The following is a 16,150-nucleotide window of genomic DNA, read 5'->3' as shown; positions in this document are numbered from 1 at the left end:
TCATATTGAGCAGACTGTATCTTACCATGTCTAATTTGACCCATGACCTTGTGTCCTGAAAATTAATAGGGGTCATCTCCTTTGGGGCTATCAGTATACCAATTTTGGCAACTGTCAAGCAAAGGATTCTTTAGATATTGCATGAAGAATGCCCAAAATAGTTTAACCATTGACTTTCAAAATTAATAGGAGTCATATTTACACCCTCAAGGAGAACCATTTTACCAAGTTTGATGTCTGTCAAGCAAAGTGTTCTCAAGATATTGAATGGACAAATCTTACCATGTCCAGTTTGACCCTTGAACTTGTGACCTCAAAATCAATAGGGATCATCTACTCTCTAGGGGCAACTACTGTACCAAGTTTGATGTTTGTCAAGCAAAGGGTTTTTTATATATTGACTGGATAAGACTTGGTCTACAGACCAACCTGAAAATCAATAGGGGTCAACTACTCTCTAAAGGCAACCATTGTACCATGCCAAGCAAAGGATACTTTAGAAATGGAGTGGACAATATTTTATATCTAAAATATATTGTAGCTTGACCACTGACTTTTGATCTCATAATCAAACGTTATCTACTCCTTTGGTAAAACTAATGTACAAAGTTTGATATCGGTTATGGTTCTCAAAATATTGAATGGACAATATCTTATGTCCACTTCGACCTTATGGCCTCAAAATCAGAAGGGGACATACACTTCTTAGGAGAAACCTGTGTATGAAGTTTGTTATCTGTCAAGTAAAGCATTCTCATGGTATTTGGTGGATAATATTTTACCATGTCCAGTTTGACCCTTGACCTTGTGACCAGAAAATCTATAGTGGTAATCTACTATTGGGGCAACCAGTGTACCAAGTTAGGTGTATTTTTGATACAATACAATGTATGTAATTTCACAGTGTGTCTATTACAATGGAATGGAATATCCAAGGCATTGAGAATTCAAAATACAAAAAGGGGGGGGGGGGGGGGGTGGGGGGGTGGAGTCCTGTCCACAAGCACCTGTGATACAAACACAAAAATCACATCCATATTTTATTTACATTGTTTTCCTTCTTTGTACATTTAAAATCTATCATAATTGTTCCACAGTACAAACCATTATAAAATCCATTTATTTATAATGGCAGTTCAGCTGATCCATCAGTGTTCTAATTTACAGGAATCCCCCAGACGGCAATGTCCCTTCTGAAAATATCTGCAAGATCTGTTGTCTTTCTTCCCATTCAAATCAGTTTTCACAGTCTGTAAACAGAAGAAAATAGCAGTACACATGATGTATACATATATGTATTTCTGTATTCAAGAAATTAGCTTAATAGCAAATCATTTTTTGAGGGGGTGGGGTATAAAATGACTTCAGGAAATTTAAAGTTTTATAACTACTACATGAAGTGACAAGTACCCAAAACCATTTATATATTTTATCTATCTAACAAATAAGGACAAATTTACTTGGTTGATGATTAATGAGGACAAATCAGTAATTGTCAAATTGAGTGAATATTTAGTGCAAACTTTCAGAAAAAGAAGTGATGCTTTAAAACTGCAAAAATCATTATAGTTTATTATTCATATATTGGTATAATACTGATAATGTCCATTTACTTGTATATATACATGATTAGCAATTCATATATGTATGTACTTGTTTCCCCAACATGCTGCATCCACATGCAGTTTGCAGTCTATGTAACCTGTAGTTAATGTTGTAAACTTTCTTTCTTTTTTGAATTTTCTTCTTTATAAACTGTCTTACTGTTATGCCCTCTGGGCCCAAAATTGGAATAAACTTATCTTATCTTATCTTATATCCACACATCATGGGTACGCTACTAAAAATTCATTGCTTATACAGTATAATTTGTCCAAACCGGCCTCTGAGTACTCCGGCGCTCTGTCAATTCTGGCCACAAAATATAGTCCCTAACATTTCTTTAACAAATCCTTTATTAATAATTCCCTGTACTCCGGATACTGCGTATTCTGTATATCGGCCGGCTTACACAGTCCCAACTGCTATTAATTAACTTTAATTATCCTGTGTAAACCGGCCCCATCGATGATACACCACCCTAATTGTTGCGGTCAATTGTATTCGGTGTACACAAGGTCCCAACTGCTCGTAATTAGCTCTAATTATCGCATGTAAACCAGCCACCCCACGATGACCAACCTGTCGGTATACGGTCGATCACACGCGATGTACACAAAGGGTGTCTCAAGGGAAGCCACAGGTAAGTAAAAGAGTGCAACTGGCGATGAGTCGCGATCAGTTTAAAATAAAACCTGATTTTTAGGGGGTTCACTTTTCAATTATGACAGCACCACGCACGAGGTAATGGCGCCCTCCCCCTAACGACAGAGACGAGAACTGACATTAAAAGACAAAGTTCAATTAATCGATGAATTCGATACATTCTTGGAATGAAACAAAATCGGCAACAATCCTGTTATGTTTTCCAAAAGCAGGGTTCGTGGACTTCTCGGAGCTCTCTGGCGAGTCAGACAGTGATGATATGCAGTTAGTTAGCACAACTCGCCATGTCCGGTCGATCACTCGGCATTGTATTAGTTTCCGTTTCACAAATTGAGACAATTGAAAGCGATACATTTACAATGAAAGATGGGAAAGACAAATTTTAAACGAACACAAACTTGACGAACGTACATAATGTAGCACTTGATAACGGCGATGATGTAGACGAAATCGACAATTTACCAACAGAAAATTGCGCGAATAATTCCCAGATTTTAAACTGTTTAATAAAAATTGAAACTTTTTCAAATGAGCACGACAATAAAACACTGCATGACATTTATATTTTTACATTTTGAATTCTTTTGTGATAAATGTATATTAAAACGTTAGCAATCATTACACACGTATGCATAGATAGTGAATACAAGGGAAGCAACTCTCATTCTTGTCAACATTCTGCACTCCGGACTCTGTGCAAACCGGCCAATTTCTTTGGAACCACACATAGCCGGTTTAGACAGATTATACCGTATATGTAATTTGAATTTTTATTCAAAGGACTAAGTTCACATATGAGCATGATTTGGCCATAATTCTGACAGTAAATTAAAATTACATATATATGTACATCCATGATGTAAATATTTGAAATTTTAATATAATGTACATCATTCAAATGGTCAGACATATTTTGATTTTAGGATGAATCCTGAATTAACTGTCATAATCATTTTCTTTCAACCGACAAAAATGTATCTTTTTCAAAACTCCAGTTTGTGTATCATACAAGAACCAGTGTGACTGAGATGCATGAACCAGTGTGACTGAGATGCATGAACCAGTGTGACTGAGATGCATGAACCAGTGTGACTGAGATGCATGAACCAGTGTGACTGAGATGCATCCACATGTACTTTAAACTGTTCATTTTTCATGTTGCAAATACAGTTGTGTATAGTATATGAAAATAGTTTTGGTTGAGGTTCACAGATGACGTACATGATTGCTGGGTGTAAAACTGCTTCAAAATTTATATTTTCGGCAATTTACACATCAGGGCTGTCACAGTAGTTTATAGTACAAGGACCAGGTCCCCTTAATCTGGGAAAATCATTGCCATTTTTCGGTAAATTGGGAAAATTTAGTTTACTGTCTTTTCCATCCCCCAAATTTTTTTTAAAACTTTAAATGAATAACAAAACAAGCATTTTTTCATTTAAATTCATTCAGTCCTTGACTATTTATCAATTTTTTCCCTGCCAGTTCACTTTGTACTTTATATTTTCAATTCATAAATGCATTTCATAAAATTAGAAAATTGGGTCATTTTTTGACATTGGGAATAGGTCTGATATTCAGAGAGAAGTGATGACCCTGGATGAAAACTATTTTAAAATTCCACCAACTTTGCAACATGGCTTCATTTCACACCAATTGATGAATGTATAAATTTCAGGGCCGCAAATGTCACATGTACTCTAAATTTAAAAATCTGCAATGTTACCCAATATCTGGACATCATACTATTTCAATGACAAATAATTTTCCTTGGTCATAAACCAATCAAATTTCACATTGCAACAAAAATCAAATTATTCACAGAGATTTTAAAGATTTTCTGTGATGAAATCCACCACAAGTTTTACCTCCTGATTGGTCTTTTTCTTCTTCTCGCTAGTGTTGCCGTCATTCTTCCCCTGAGTTTGTCTCTTGGCTCTTGGCTTGGGCCCCCAGTTCTTTTGAGGGTTGGCCTGCCACCGTGTTAAACCTTTCAATCTGGATTCTGGGATGGAGTTGGGATGAAGCTGCAAAAAGTCCAAGTAAAACCTTAATCTAATTCCTCTCTTCAATCATTAGTTTGGAGTGCTCTGTTGATCTTTGAACATTAGGACTTAATGAACAGCAGTTATTCTGTTTCATAATTGTCCTTCACGATAAATACTGTACACCAAAATGCAGATATGATGTTAATTTTATTACATTAAACAAATTTAAAGATATGTCATATCTTCACTGCCTGTAATAGATCACACAAGCTGACGCCAGAAACCTTTTACCTGGTAAGCGAAATATTCAGATTTCTGTAAAATATTTCAACACATCTATATTTTCCAATGATAAGTTTAAATCCATTAATTTACCTCAAATGACACTTCACTGCTGCATGGTTTACAGAGAATGGCTTTACAAGGCGTGTTGTCCTGTAGATGGCGCTCTTTCACTGGTTTTTGTTTTGTCCATGCTCTCATTACATCCTGTCAAAGAATTCTTTTATAGAGTAAATAACTCAAGACTTGCATTTTGTGTTCCACATTTTGCTTTATGGACATATATTTTAAAAAATACCTTTGATGTGATTTGACATGCAATTTATTTTATATCATGTGCATAAAGGTACGCTAGAATACCACACACTAACACAGGACAGTAGAGACCTTACAAAACAGTGATGCATAATAAACCAGGGGTCATGGACCATTTTTGAGGGATGTTTACAAGAAAACTTCAAAGCATGTTTAAACAAGAGACCTATGGTTCCCATTGCTCATCTGTACAAATCCATTTCCCATGTAAAATGTTAAATTTCAATTTTGTGGAGCATGGTGTCTGGTGTAAATAAAACTTGAATCTACATCATATAAAGTGTCTTGCTGAGTATTTGTAACAGGACCAAGTAACAGGTTGATACATTCACATTTTAAAGGAACACTCCCCCCCCCCCTCCCCAATCCAGGACAAATATCAATATTTCCTGTATTTACAAGACATTTAATGTAGAATACTATATAGAAAGCATGTCTAATAAACATAACTTCTGAAGAAAAACATATACATGTACAATGATGGATAAGATCTGAAACATGCTTTATATGCCTGCTTTTCAGGGTTGGGCGGTTAAAACTGCCCCCTGGTTAAAACTGCCCCCGGTTTTAACCAGCGGTTTTAACCGTCCCGGTAAATACTCCCTAAGTGGTCAATACTGGTCAATTGAGATTTAAACTGTCCATTTTCCTATTTTTGTATATTTTTTGCAAAGATAAATTAAGCCTTTTCATTATGATATATGGATCAATTGGTTATCAATAATTTTCATTATATAATTAGATGTAATTTCATAAGTTTAATATATTTGGTTTGCTGAAAATGTGACCATAATATCTTCAGAACTATAAAAGAGGGTCACATATAGCATAACTAGACAATAGGATCTTCTTATACATGTACCTGGACAGATTAAGAATAACAGGACATTAAATAAACACAGTGATTTAATATGAATTGGGTGACTGATGCTGTAGATAAACAATGTGTTGCAATGTACAGAGCAGGAGATGTACCTGAGCACAGGAAACAGAGTTGACAGTTGTTAATTAGCATACTCTGGGACCAGAGAGGACCAGTGTACATGTTATTGTTATGAAAACATCACCAGCACACCCCCTAAAATGTTTATTTAACAGTTAAATGAAGATTTGAAACAATAGGTAGTTCTTGATAAACTAAAGAATTTGAACAGAAATAGAAAACACTTCCCCCATCATACTATCTATGGCTTCAACAAAACATTTTGGAATTTCTATGATATTGTTGAGGACAACAACAAGACCACAGCAAGATGTAAAGACTGCAATGCTGTTGTCAGTGCCAAAGTAATACGGCCACGAACAGTTTTTAATTTTTACAATAAACTTTTATATCTTCCCCTATTTAATTGAGTCATTTACATTATTTATTTAATATTATGACTTGTAAGTATATTATAAACTGATAGTGCATGTTATGAATTACAGTATTTACCATAATGGCCACTGAAACATTTAAAATAACCAACAACATAGACTATAATGACCAAACAATTTTCAATCAACCAGTATCGACCACTATTGACCAGTATTGACCGGTTTTAACCAGTATTGACCACCGGCCCGGTCAATACTCATATTGACCACTTTTTTGCCAACCCTGCTGCTTTTTTCAATTTATTTTTTTAAATGTATAAACTTAGTCTGGCATAATGAAAAGTGTTTAATAAATCATGCTAAGATTAGAAAAACACATTTGTAACTACACTTCTTCCCCATATATGAGACAGCTCTGACTTAGGATTGTGTGATAATAGATAGCATGTCATTTGTTTTTGTTGCCGATAATTTTAACTTTTTCAAATATGTCATTTACTGTAGAATTATTGAAATTCATAGGAAACAATGTATGTACATTGTAAAGATTTTACATTTTCCTTGAGATGCAGTTTTGTGGATATGGTTTTTGTACTTTGAAAAATTGTGTCAATTGTGTATTTCATTATGATTCATCGTCAGAAACCCACAGTTCTCACAAATAAATATTTAAAAATATTGTCCAATCGACGTAATCATTATAATAACGGAACTATTCTGTTTTTAAAGGTAGCATTAACTTAACTTTGCTATCTCAACAATTGTATACCGAAATTGGACAGAAAGCGTCTTGTTGATTGGATAAATTTGCTCCGGGTGTACCATGAGCGCTCAATCAAATTGCCTCATTAATTATTCATGAGAATGAGCGAGTAGGAATAAATAGACCCACAGGTGATGGAGAGAGAAATGAAACGTAATCAACCGTGGGTTTCCGACAATGGTATTTCATTTTGGTTTGAAATTAGCGGGAAGGGTGTACCCATGAAATCCATGAAAATTGTGCCCCCAATTAAGCTGATTCCACAGTACATTACATTTTCTAACATAATGCTACATTACAACTTCATAGGGGAGGCAAACACTCTGACTAATCGGATTCTGTGACCTCACAGGGGAGGAATGTGGCAGTCAGATGGCCTTACAGTACCCGCAACGTTATTCTTGACATGATAAACGATAGAACATGATAGGATAGGATACACGCACGATACGATAGGATACACGATAAACCTGATAAACGCAAAATCTGATAAACGATCTTCACGATAGACCTGATAAACGCAAAACACGATAAATGACCTTCACGATAAACCTGATAGAAATGTTGTAAATTTAGAAGCAATTTAGACAGAACGAAATTTTGATACCAACAACATAATTACATTATGTTGATAATAACACTGAAGGATTTCAATATTTATTATACACCTAAAACGTATAATTTCTTTAATACACGGTTGTACTTTTAAAAAAAATTAATTCAATCGTTAACGCCATCACAGTTAAAATCAGAAAACTAAAGTATATACGGTTTTTAATTCATTATTTGATATCTAAATGAATTTTCCCAGCCAGTGATTCTAAAATTATATTGTCACCTAATGTTTAATATATATTTTATACAGGGAATTAACTAAATGTAATATAATGTAGTAATATCATTCTTCCGTAGCTTTCTTATTCTAATGTCTATTATCGTGAATGTGAAATATTTGTGTGTAGCATGGAGGGGGTTATCTTAATTGCATCAAGCTCCAAGTTCACCAGTCATTCAACAATTACAATTACAATTTCATTATGACCGCTTAAAATATTGAATGTACTGCACCAAATCTTCATACGTTAGATATTTCTACACTATGAGTGTTCAAAAGTTATCAGCAAGGTTAAAGTTATCAAAAAGTAGGTCAAACTCCAAGGTCAAGGGGTCAAAAAATGTTGGTACCCACGGAAAGGTCTTGTCACAAGGAATACTCATGTGAAATATCAAAGCTCTATCACTAATTGTTCAAAAGTTATTAGCAAGGTTAAAGTTTTCAAAAAGTAGGTCAAGGTCACGGGGTCAAAAATGTTGGTACCCACGGAAAGGTCTTGTCACAAGGAATACTCATGTGAAATATCAAAGTTCTATCACTTATTGTTCAAAAGTTATCAGCAAGGTTAAAGTTTTCAAAAAGTAGGTCAAACTCCAAGGTCAAGGGTAAAAAATGTTGGTACCCACGGAAAGGTCTTGTCACAAGGAATACTCACATGCAATATCAAAGCTCTATCACTTACTGTTCAAAAATTATTAGCAAGGTTAAAGTTTCAGACAGAATGACAGACAGGACAAAAACAATATGCCCCCCGATCTTCGATCTCAGGGGCATAAAATAACAAAACCCGGCTTTTTTTAAATTCATAATTTTGAAACGCATAAAAATAATTTTGTTTTATAGTATGTAAAAACAAATTCAAATAATCATCAAAACCGGCAAAATTTCCAGTATCTACCCATACGACTATTGGTACATGTACAAAGCACAAGTGTACATGTACAAGTAAAAAAAACCCACCAATAACACCCGAGTCGTGCCGAGTTGAGCAGACTTTTGGGAGATGCAACACTATTGCACCCTTTTAAAACTTCATCTTCTAAATGTGTGAAATACAATGTCCCTGAGAATGTTTGCTGTCAAAACACGGGTGATACAAAGACGCGCACAAGTTCAGTAGTTGGTTTATAAATAGAACACAAATGGAAAAAATCGGAAGAAAAAGAGCCTTTATTAAAATATATGTAATAAATAATGTAATTTACTGATTTTTCCTTCCAAATCGGAACTTCCTATTTCTCTGTTAGTGTTAATTACAAATAGTTGTTTCTAGATACGCAAATGTTTATGAACTTCAGATGAAGGAGCTTTCAGATTTACTGTCCCCGGTTTGCTCGGCAAACCACTGCCTACATTTCATACTACTTAGATTGAAATTGTAATAAACTTTCACCCTCTCTGGACAGACAAATAGCTCTTCTTCTGCCTTAAAATCGACAGCTTTATGTTCTCCTTCAAATATACTGTCTTTTCTCGATTCCTAAAAATAGTTTCTTTAACAAAAGGAATAAAGCTTTCGAAAAGTATCGTATTTTTTCATTAGATTTAATATACAATGCCGATAGTTTCTGACGCTACACCATAAACGGAAAACCTGATACACGCAAAACATGATACACAATAGACCTGATAAACGCAAAGCACGATAGAAAACGGAATACTTGATAAACAAAAAACATGATACGATAGAATACACGCATGATAGGAATGTCAAGAATAACGATGCGGGTACTGTAACTAAGTGACAGATTACTCCTTTAGTCAAGTACCTGACAAGAGATTTAAGGAGGAATGACTTTGAACTCTGGTCTGGTCTCTCATATTTTGCCTACTCCAACTACACGACAATATTTGCCTACTCCTACTACATGACAATATTTGCCTACTCCTACTACATGACAATATTTGCCTACTCCAACTACACAACAATATTTGCCTACTCCTACTACACGACAATATTTGCCTACTCCTACTACATGACAATATTTGCCTACTCCAACTACACAACAATATTTGCCTACTCCTACTACATGACAATATTTGCCTACTCCTACTACACGACAATATTTGCCTACTCCTACTACATGACAATATTTGCCTACTCCTACTACATGACAATATTTGCCTACTCCTACTACACGACAATATTTGCCTACTCCTACTACACGACAATATTTGCCTACTCCTACTACACGACAATATTTGCCTACTCCTACTACATGACAATATTTGCCTACTCCTACTTCATAACAATATTTGCCTACTCCTACTACATAACAATATTTGCCTACTCTTACTACAAGACAATATTTGCCTACTCCTACTACATGACAATATTTGCCTACTCCTACTATATGACAATATGTACAGTGGCCTCAATAACAAGCACATAACTTACCCACACAAAGGAAGACGGGGCATCTGTTTTGATTGAGTCCTTGTCGCAGTGTGAAAGGGAGACTCTATGGCCTGCATTCAGAAATGCTGATCTGTAAGACAACATAAACCGACACTACATTTTGTTTATAAATATCACATTCAGTATAGAAAATGACTGGACACCAGGCTATCAGCCTAGGAACATCCTCTCCATACATACTACGAGAGAACAACAATAGGCATTGTGCCTACTGTTCAATCCTGTTCATGCAATGTTTTCTGTGTGAATAAACTATTTCGTACAACCCTCTCCATAACCTTTATATTCAACAGTGTTATAAATAGTAATGCTAGTATGACAAGCCCCATAAAATCTCAACATTCACAGTGCCCCCCCCCCCCCCCCCCCCCCCTACATATGGTACTGATAAACGCTACCATGCCCAATGTTAAATATTATTAGTTCCCCCCCCCCCCCCCCCCCAATTTTGAGGCTCAAAAGTGCCAAGTAACAAAACTGCTAAGTCTTCGCAATTCTTGGCTCCCAATTTGCTTTCTATGAAACATTGTGTTAACTAAATTCTTCATTGCCTTTTATATGAAAAGAAATAAAGTGACGCTCTTTTTTTCTACACATTAAACATATCTTCATCCACATTTCAAGAGTATCTGCCATGTCTTTTCAAATCGTTTTAAGTTAAGAACTTACTAATACTATTCTTTTGGACATTTTCGGGCATGATAGAAAAGACTTCCGTGTGTTTTCTAGATATCATTTCGGAACATGATCTTGAAAACATAGAATATTGGGATGACCTGGATGACCAACAGCAACAAATCAGATATGCTGATAGAGTAATTATAAAACTGTCCCTATGTCTTTTAAATTTGTTTGAAATGATGAGTTAGATTGCTGGATTTGTCGCTTCGTGACAAGCCCAAACACAAGATTGTGCCCAAATGCATTTACATAACTGAATTTCTTTTGACTGCTCAGTGAATTGTCTGTAATAGTGAATTTGTTATATGGCCATCCCCACTTTATTGCCCTAATTGCCTTGAACAAAAGTTGGCAATGTATCGAGGGAGTACTGTACCCAATTATTTCCTCGGGGAAAAAAGAATGACCCAACTTACATCCCCTTTACAAAAGGATATTTTATGCCATATTTGGTTGCAATTGGCCAAGTGGTTCCAAGGAAATTGAAAATCTGAAACATTTTATCTAAATGACAATGACACAGAAGGACTGATCAATAAAGTTAAAAGATTGACAAAAGACTTTGAACATAAAGTTAAAATTAAATCTTAATCTCAGTCGAAGGAACAGAGATTTAAATACCTCAATGCTGGGAAGCTCAACATTTCACAATGTAACACACCACAAAGTCCATCTGTTGTATAGTAAAACGGTACGTCATGCAGTTCTTCCTTAATCACACTCAGCATTCCCACAATTCTCTTTGCTGTATGAAATCTCTCTTTTTCTTTCTCCACACTGTCTATCACCCTCTGTATAAAGTCTGGGCAGTGCATTTCCTCCGCCCACACCGGGCCCCCTACATTGTATCTGAAGCCACAGTTATCACAGGTCTCCTTCACAGCTGGGCCATTTCCTGCAGTGTACCTGTATATCAATAAGAAGTCAGGATTCTAGCAGAGTATATCAAATCAATTTTTATTTCACTCTCTTGTATAATAAGCATTTGAGCTCTGGAAATTACTAATAACAAGTAAAGTAACAGTATTCAAAATCGGTTTAAAACTTGGTATAGACCACTGGTCTATGTGAAAACAAGATGACGTAGACCTCATCGAATTGGCATAGACCGCAAAATTGAAAAAAATAACACAAATTTAAAATATTTTCATTTATTTCTAATGTACTTAGAAAGCATATTTTCTTTCCATTTCAATATCCTCCTTTCCTCAAAACGTTTATTGACGTCCTTTGGGATAACCTTATTGCTTTGAATCTATAAAATCTGCATAGACAATTTGGTCTATCTCAATTACAATTGGCACAGACCAGTGTCATTTGACATAGACTCGGTCTATGATTAAATTTGAACACTGCTGACAGTACTAGGTTTTTCAATATATACAGGTGACTCTTAAAAACTTGGAAGTTCATGGAACCTGGATAAAATTTCAAGAGATCAAGAGTCTTGAAATATCGAAGGTTGAATTAAATCCAGAAATTAAATGTCCGACTGTCATGATTCAGTTTATCATGTTTATAGTAACTGGAAGTGTATATTCACAACATCTTGGGATTATTTTGACATGTTTCCTGTTGCATTTTTTCAATGGCATGTCTCTCAATTATTTTCATGAAATTGTGTCATTACAGTAAAACAAGGTTATAGCTAATTTCCAGGGCCAGCAAAAAACAGTTTGTTATAACCAAACTATGTTATATGCAATAAAAAAAATTTTATTTTCATCTGATAGGGGAACAGTAAGCGTGAATTTGTTATACGCATGTTCTTTATAAGTGTGTTTTACTGTATCACGTCAAAACAGAACGAGAACCGGGGTTCTCCCCGCCCATTTTGATTAATGGAATTTGCTTACTTGTAATTGCCCACTCCACTGGTGGGGATCATGTGTCCCATTCGCTGTAGGTGGAAGGAACCACATCCTACACAGTGATACACCGTAGACAGCTTACTGAGTGACCGCTTGACTTTTCCCTGACCACTATACACTCTTACGAAAACCCTAAAATAGAAGTCCACGCTGACAGAAAGCAGAGGTTCTGTGTAGCGGGAGTACCGGTTTGCGTGAGACTCTACACTTCTCAGTATGATTCTCAGCGCCATCTCGTGGCAGTACTTAGATCTCAGGGAGACACTGCCGTATTTAGAGTGACAGGTTTCAGGGGAATTCCCACACAAAACAGCAGCATCAGTACAAGTAATGCAGAGCAATCCCCCATCACTTACAGCCTGCACAGCTGCATCTAAAAATAGATGGGGACTGCCATATGGGTCAAGGTCAATTACATCAAATCTTTTCTCTTTATCTCGATTCTGATACATCACCATGGCTGCATCTCCACAGCTGGCTCTGATCAAATGTTCCATTTTGTTCAATTCTATGTTTTTGTTGATGATTTCCACTGCAGATTTGTCAAAATCATTAGCAACAATCTCTTTGACACCTGGAATTTCTAACCCAAATCGGACTGAGCGTAGTCCCGAAGCTGAAAGTCCCTCAAAAATTCTAAGTCCTTTGTCATAATACTTTCCAGCTACTAATGTTTCCTCTTCCCCTGGAACTGCATCAGTTTTGTTGTCCTATGATAAAACATTCATGCTCAAAATTATACTCACAATCATCAATTTATAGGAAGGAATAACACATCAGAGAAATTTCATGAAGATGAAAAGTTGATGATATGTACAATAATTTGAATGATTAAAGGGTCTGATTCACAATTTTCCCCAAAATTTTGTTTTACACTTTTAATGATCAAATCTGTCTAATGTGTTTATTAGATTTCACACAAAAATTAAGGTTATACATTATCACAGAAGCTCATTTTAGAGAGTTTATCATTTGTTTTGTAAACAAAGATTGCGGTATGTTATTGTTTACGAAATTTTCAAAAGAAATGGATATCGATCTAAGTTTATTACATCTTTCATATTTCAAGCATTCTTTGGGTAAAATGTATCATCTAAAAGTGAAAATTTGTGAGTATGCAAAATTAAAATGTTTTATATCACAAAATTAACATTTCACTGGTTTGTTTGTATACATGAAAAGACTTGAGTCTTTGTTTACATAACAGCTTTAAGGCTAAATTATTGCTTTTATTCTTGTGTTCAGAAGGTAAAAATTTTGGCTGTCAACGTTAAATCAGTTAGATTTTTAATGTTTAACATCAAAAATGAAAAATATTTTTTTCAAAAATCATGAACCAGTCCCTTTAAATTTCCCCCAAACTTTTGTTTTTCACTTTTAATGATCAGAATCTACTATCTAAGATTTCACATAAAAATTAAGGTTTTACATTATCACAGAAGCTCATTTTTAAGAGTTTATTATTTGTTTTGTAAACAAAGATTGTGGTATGCTATTGTTTACGAAATTTCAAAAGAAATGAATATTGAACTAAGTTTATTATATCTTTCACATTTCAAGCATTCTTTGGGTAAAATGTGTCATCTAAAAGTTAAAATTTGTGACTGTAAAATTAAGATGCTTTAAATTTCACTGGTTTGTTTGTATTCATTAAAAGACTGGAGTCTTTGTTTACATAAAACAAATCTAAGGCTAAAATATTGCTTTCAAATTGATTCTTGCATTCAGAAGGTCAAAATTTTGGCTGTCAACATTAAGGTAGCTCACTACACTAAAGCTTATACTCTTTATGACAATATGTCACAAGATGGCGATTTAAATGTTTTGTGAAAGTATTTGTATCGATTGATTTGTTTATCTAGCATCATAGCTCAGTGGTTAAAGCAATGGACTTGTGAACTGCAGATCTCGAGTTCAAATCTGCAAGTCTTTTGTTGAAATAATTTTTTTGAAAATCTTGTTTTTATCCAAATTTGCAAATTTTCTGCCTTTTTGGCATATACTTATTATATATCATCATATCTTTTATGATTAAATCAATTTGTACTGATTTGAGAAACTTTTTATGCATGTAGTGAGCCACCTTAAATGAGTTATATTTTTAATGTTTAACACCAAAAATGAAAAAAAAATTTTTTTTAAAAATCATGAACCAGTCCCTTTAAGTTAAAAAAAATGCAGTTTTAGTAGAAATTAATCTGAAAAAAAATTAAAACCCGGCTGAACTTCAACCCGCGATCTATAGATGGACATGTTGATCGACCGACATGTTTCATGTGGACAATTTCTGTGGACATGTTGACCGACTGAGTTACCCAGATAGGAAATCAAATGTAAAAGAAACATACAATATTGCTGATCTTTATATTTTTTTTCATGTATTAAGAGGAAGTCAGCCATTATGATGATGTAGTATACCGGTATCTCCTTTAAATATTTTTTTTTTTTAAATTTGTAATTTTTAATACATATCTCTCTTAATCACAAATACATTATCATCTCCAGTTTAAAGGGTATTGCAGTTCTCTTCTTGCACATTCATCCACAAGAAACTCATTTTGACCTGCATATGTTCATCTTGCTTTCCCTCATTTTTACCTGCATATGTTCATCTTGCTTTCCCTCAATTTTGACCTGAGATTTGTTTTCCTGTTTTGAGATCTTAAGTTTGTCTTTTGCATACTCAGAAATGACTGCAATGGTCAAGTCTCTGTTGAATTCTTGGACGGGGTTGTAGAAAACGTAGGATGGATACAACACCTCTGCCCGCCCCTCCTTCACCAAGTTCTTAACATCCATTTCCAAATGATGCGAGAACTTTGTCTTTAGAAGCACTCTCCGAAAGAATTTAAATATGTGTTGGATTACCATACATTACAGGACATCAGTATTGTCTGAAAATCAAATTATAAATACTTTGACAAAATGAAAGTAGGTGATTCAATGTGAGCTGTGGAATATTTGTACTGGGATATCTAAGGGCATTCCAATTTCCTTGAGGTATGATTATACATGTATGTAAAAATACCAAGAAATACCAAGAAATTGACAAAATTTTGGGACTTCCATCCTCTAATGGGGTGCAATTAGTTAATAGAAAAATTAACTGTGTCTCGGGACAGGTCCATAGGACATTGTGAATGTCACTTAACAACAGAACATTCTGTCTAGAGTGCAATATCATTGAAAAACACCATAAAGATAAACTTAAGATTTTGCCAACATAAATTATTATGTTATGTCGTACCATATTTTCACCTCAATATATTTGGTCAATCTGTATGTAGTATACATATCAAAATGTTTGTCTCATCACACAAGTCCTGTACAATATCTATATTTATCTATATTGCTATGATTAAGCTATAAACTGGTCGTGATAACTCAGTGGTAGAGTGTTCGCTTCATAACCAG

At 34.7% G+C, this 16,150-nt stretch overlaps 1 protein-coding gene across 2 annotated transcripts; it reads right to left on the bottom strand.

Annotated features, from left to right (window-relative positions):
* Positions 1-1,027: 1,027 nt before the first annotated feature.
* LOC125651735 (tRNA (guanine(26)-N(2))-dimethyltransferase-like) lies at positions 1,028-15,607 on the bottom strand. Of its 2 annotated transcripts, none has more exons than XM_048880477.2 (7): positions 15,335-15,607; positions 12,722-13,446; positions 11,487-11,771; positions 10,164-10,254; positions 4,629-4,742; positions 4,134-4,292; positions 1,028-1,250 (listed from the first exon to the last, which is right to left on the bottom strand). In XM_048880477.2, the coding sequence occupies exons 1-7, from the start codon at positions 15,605-15,607 to the stop codon at positions 1,149-1,151; spliced, it is 1,749 nt and encodes a 582-aa protein (XP_048736434.1). In that variant the 3' UTR covers positions 1,028-1,148. The 2 variants fall into 2 exon arrangements, with proteins under 2 accessions (XP_048736434.1, XP_048736435.1); XM_048880478.2 differs by having other exon boundaries at positions 15,300-15,402.
* Between the last annotated feature and the right edge of the window lie 543 nt (positions 15,608-16,150).

This window comes from Ostrea edulis, chromosome 5 (assembly GCF_947568905.1).
Source record: "Ostrea edulis chromosome 5, xbOstEdul1.1, whole genome shotgun sequence".
In the NCBI taxonomy this organism is placed as follows: Eukaryota; Metazoa; Mollusca; class Bivalvia; order Ostreida; family Ostreidae; genus Ostrea; species Ostrea edulis.
Note: the sequence above shows the minus strand (reverse complement) of the source record. Positions and strands in the feature narration are given on the sequence as shown.

What these genes read in the sequence shown, in the direction of transcription:
- LOC125651735 (XM_048880477.2), bottom strand. Translation starts at nt 15,607, where the DNA reads ATGGTAATCCAACACATATTTAAATTCTTTCGGAGAGTGCTTCTAAAG. An exon ending in CCCCGTCTTCCTTTGTGTGG is followed by an intron (nt 4,743 to 10,163) that starts GTAAGTTATGTG and finishes ATTCTTTGACAG; the next exon opens with GATGTAATGAGAGCATGGAC. An exon ending in GCAGTGAAGTGTCATTTGAG is followed by an intron (nt 4,293 to 4,628) that starts GTAAATTAATGG and finishes GACTTTTTGCAG; the next exon opens with CTTCATCCCAACTCCATCCC.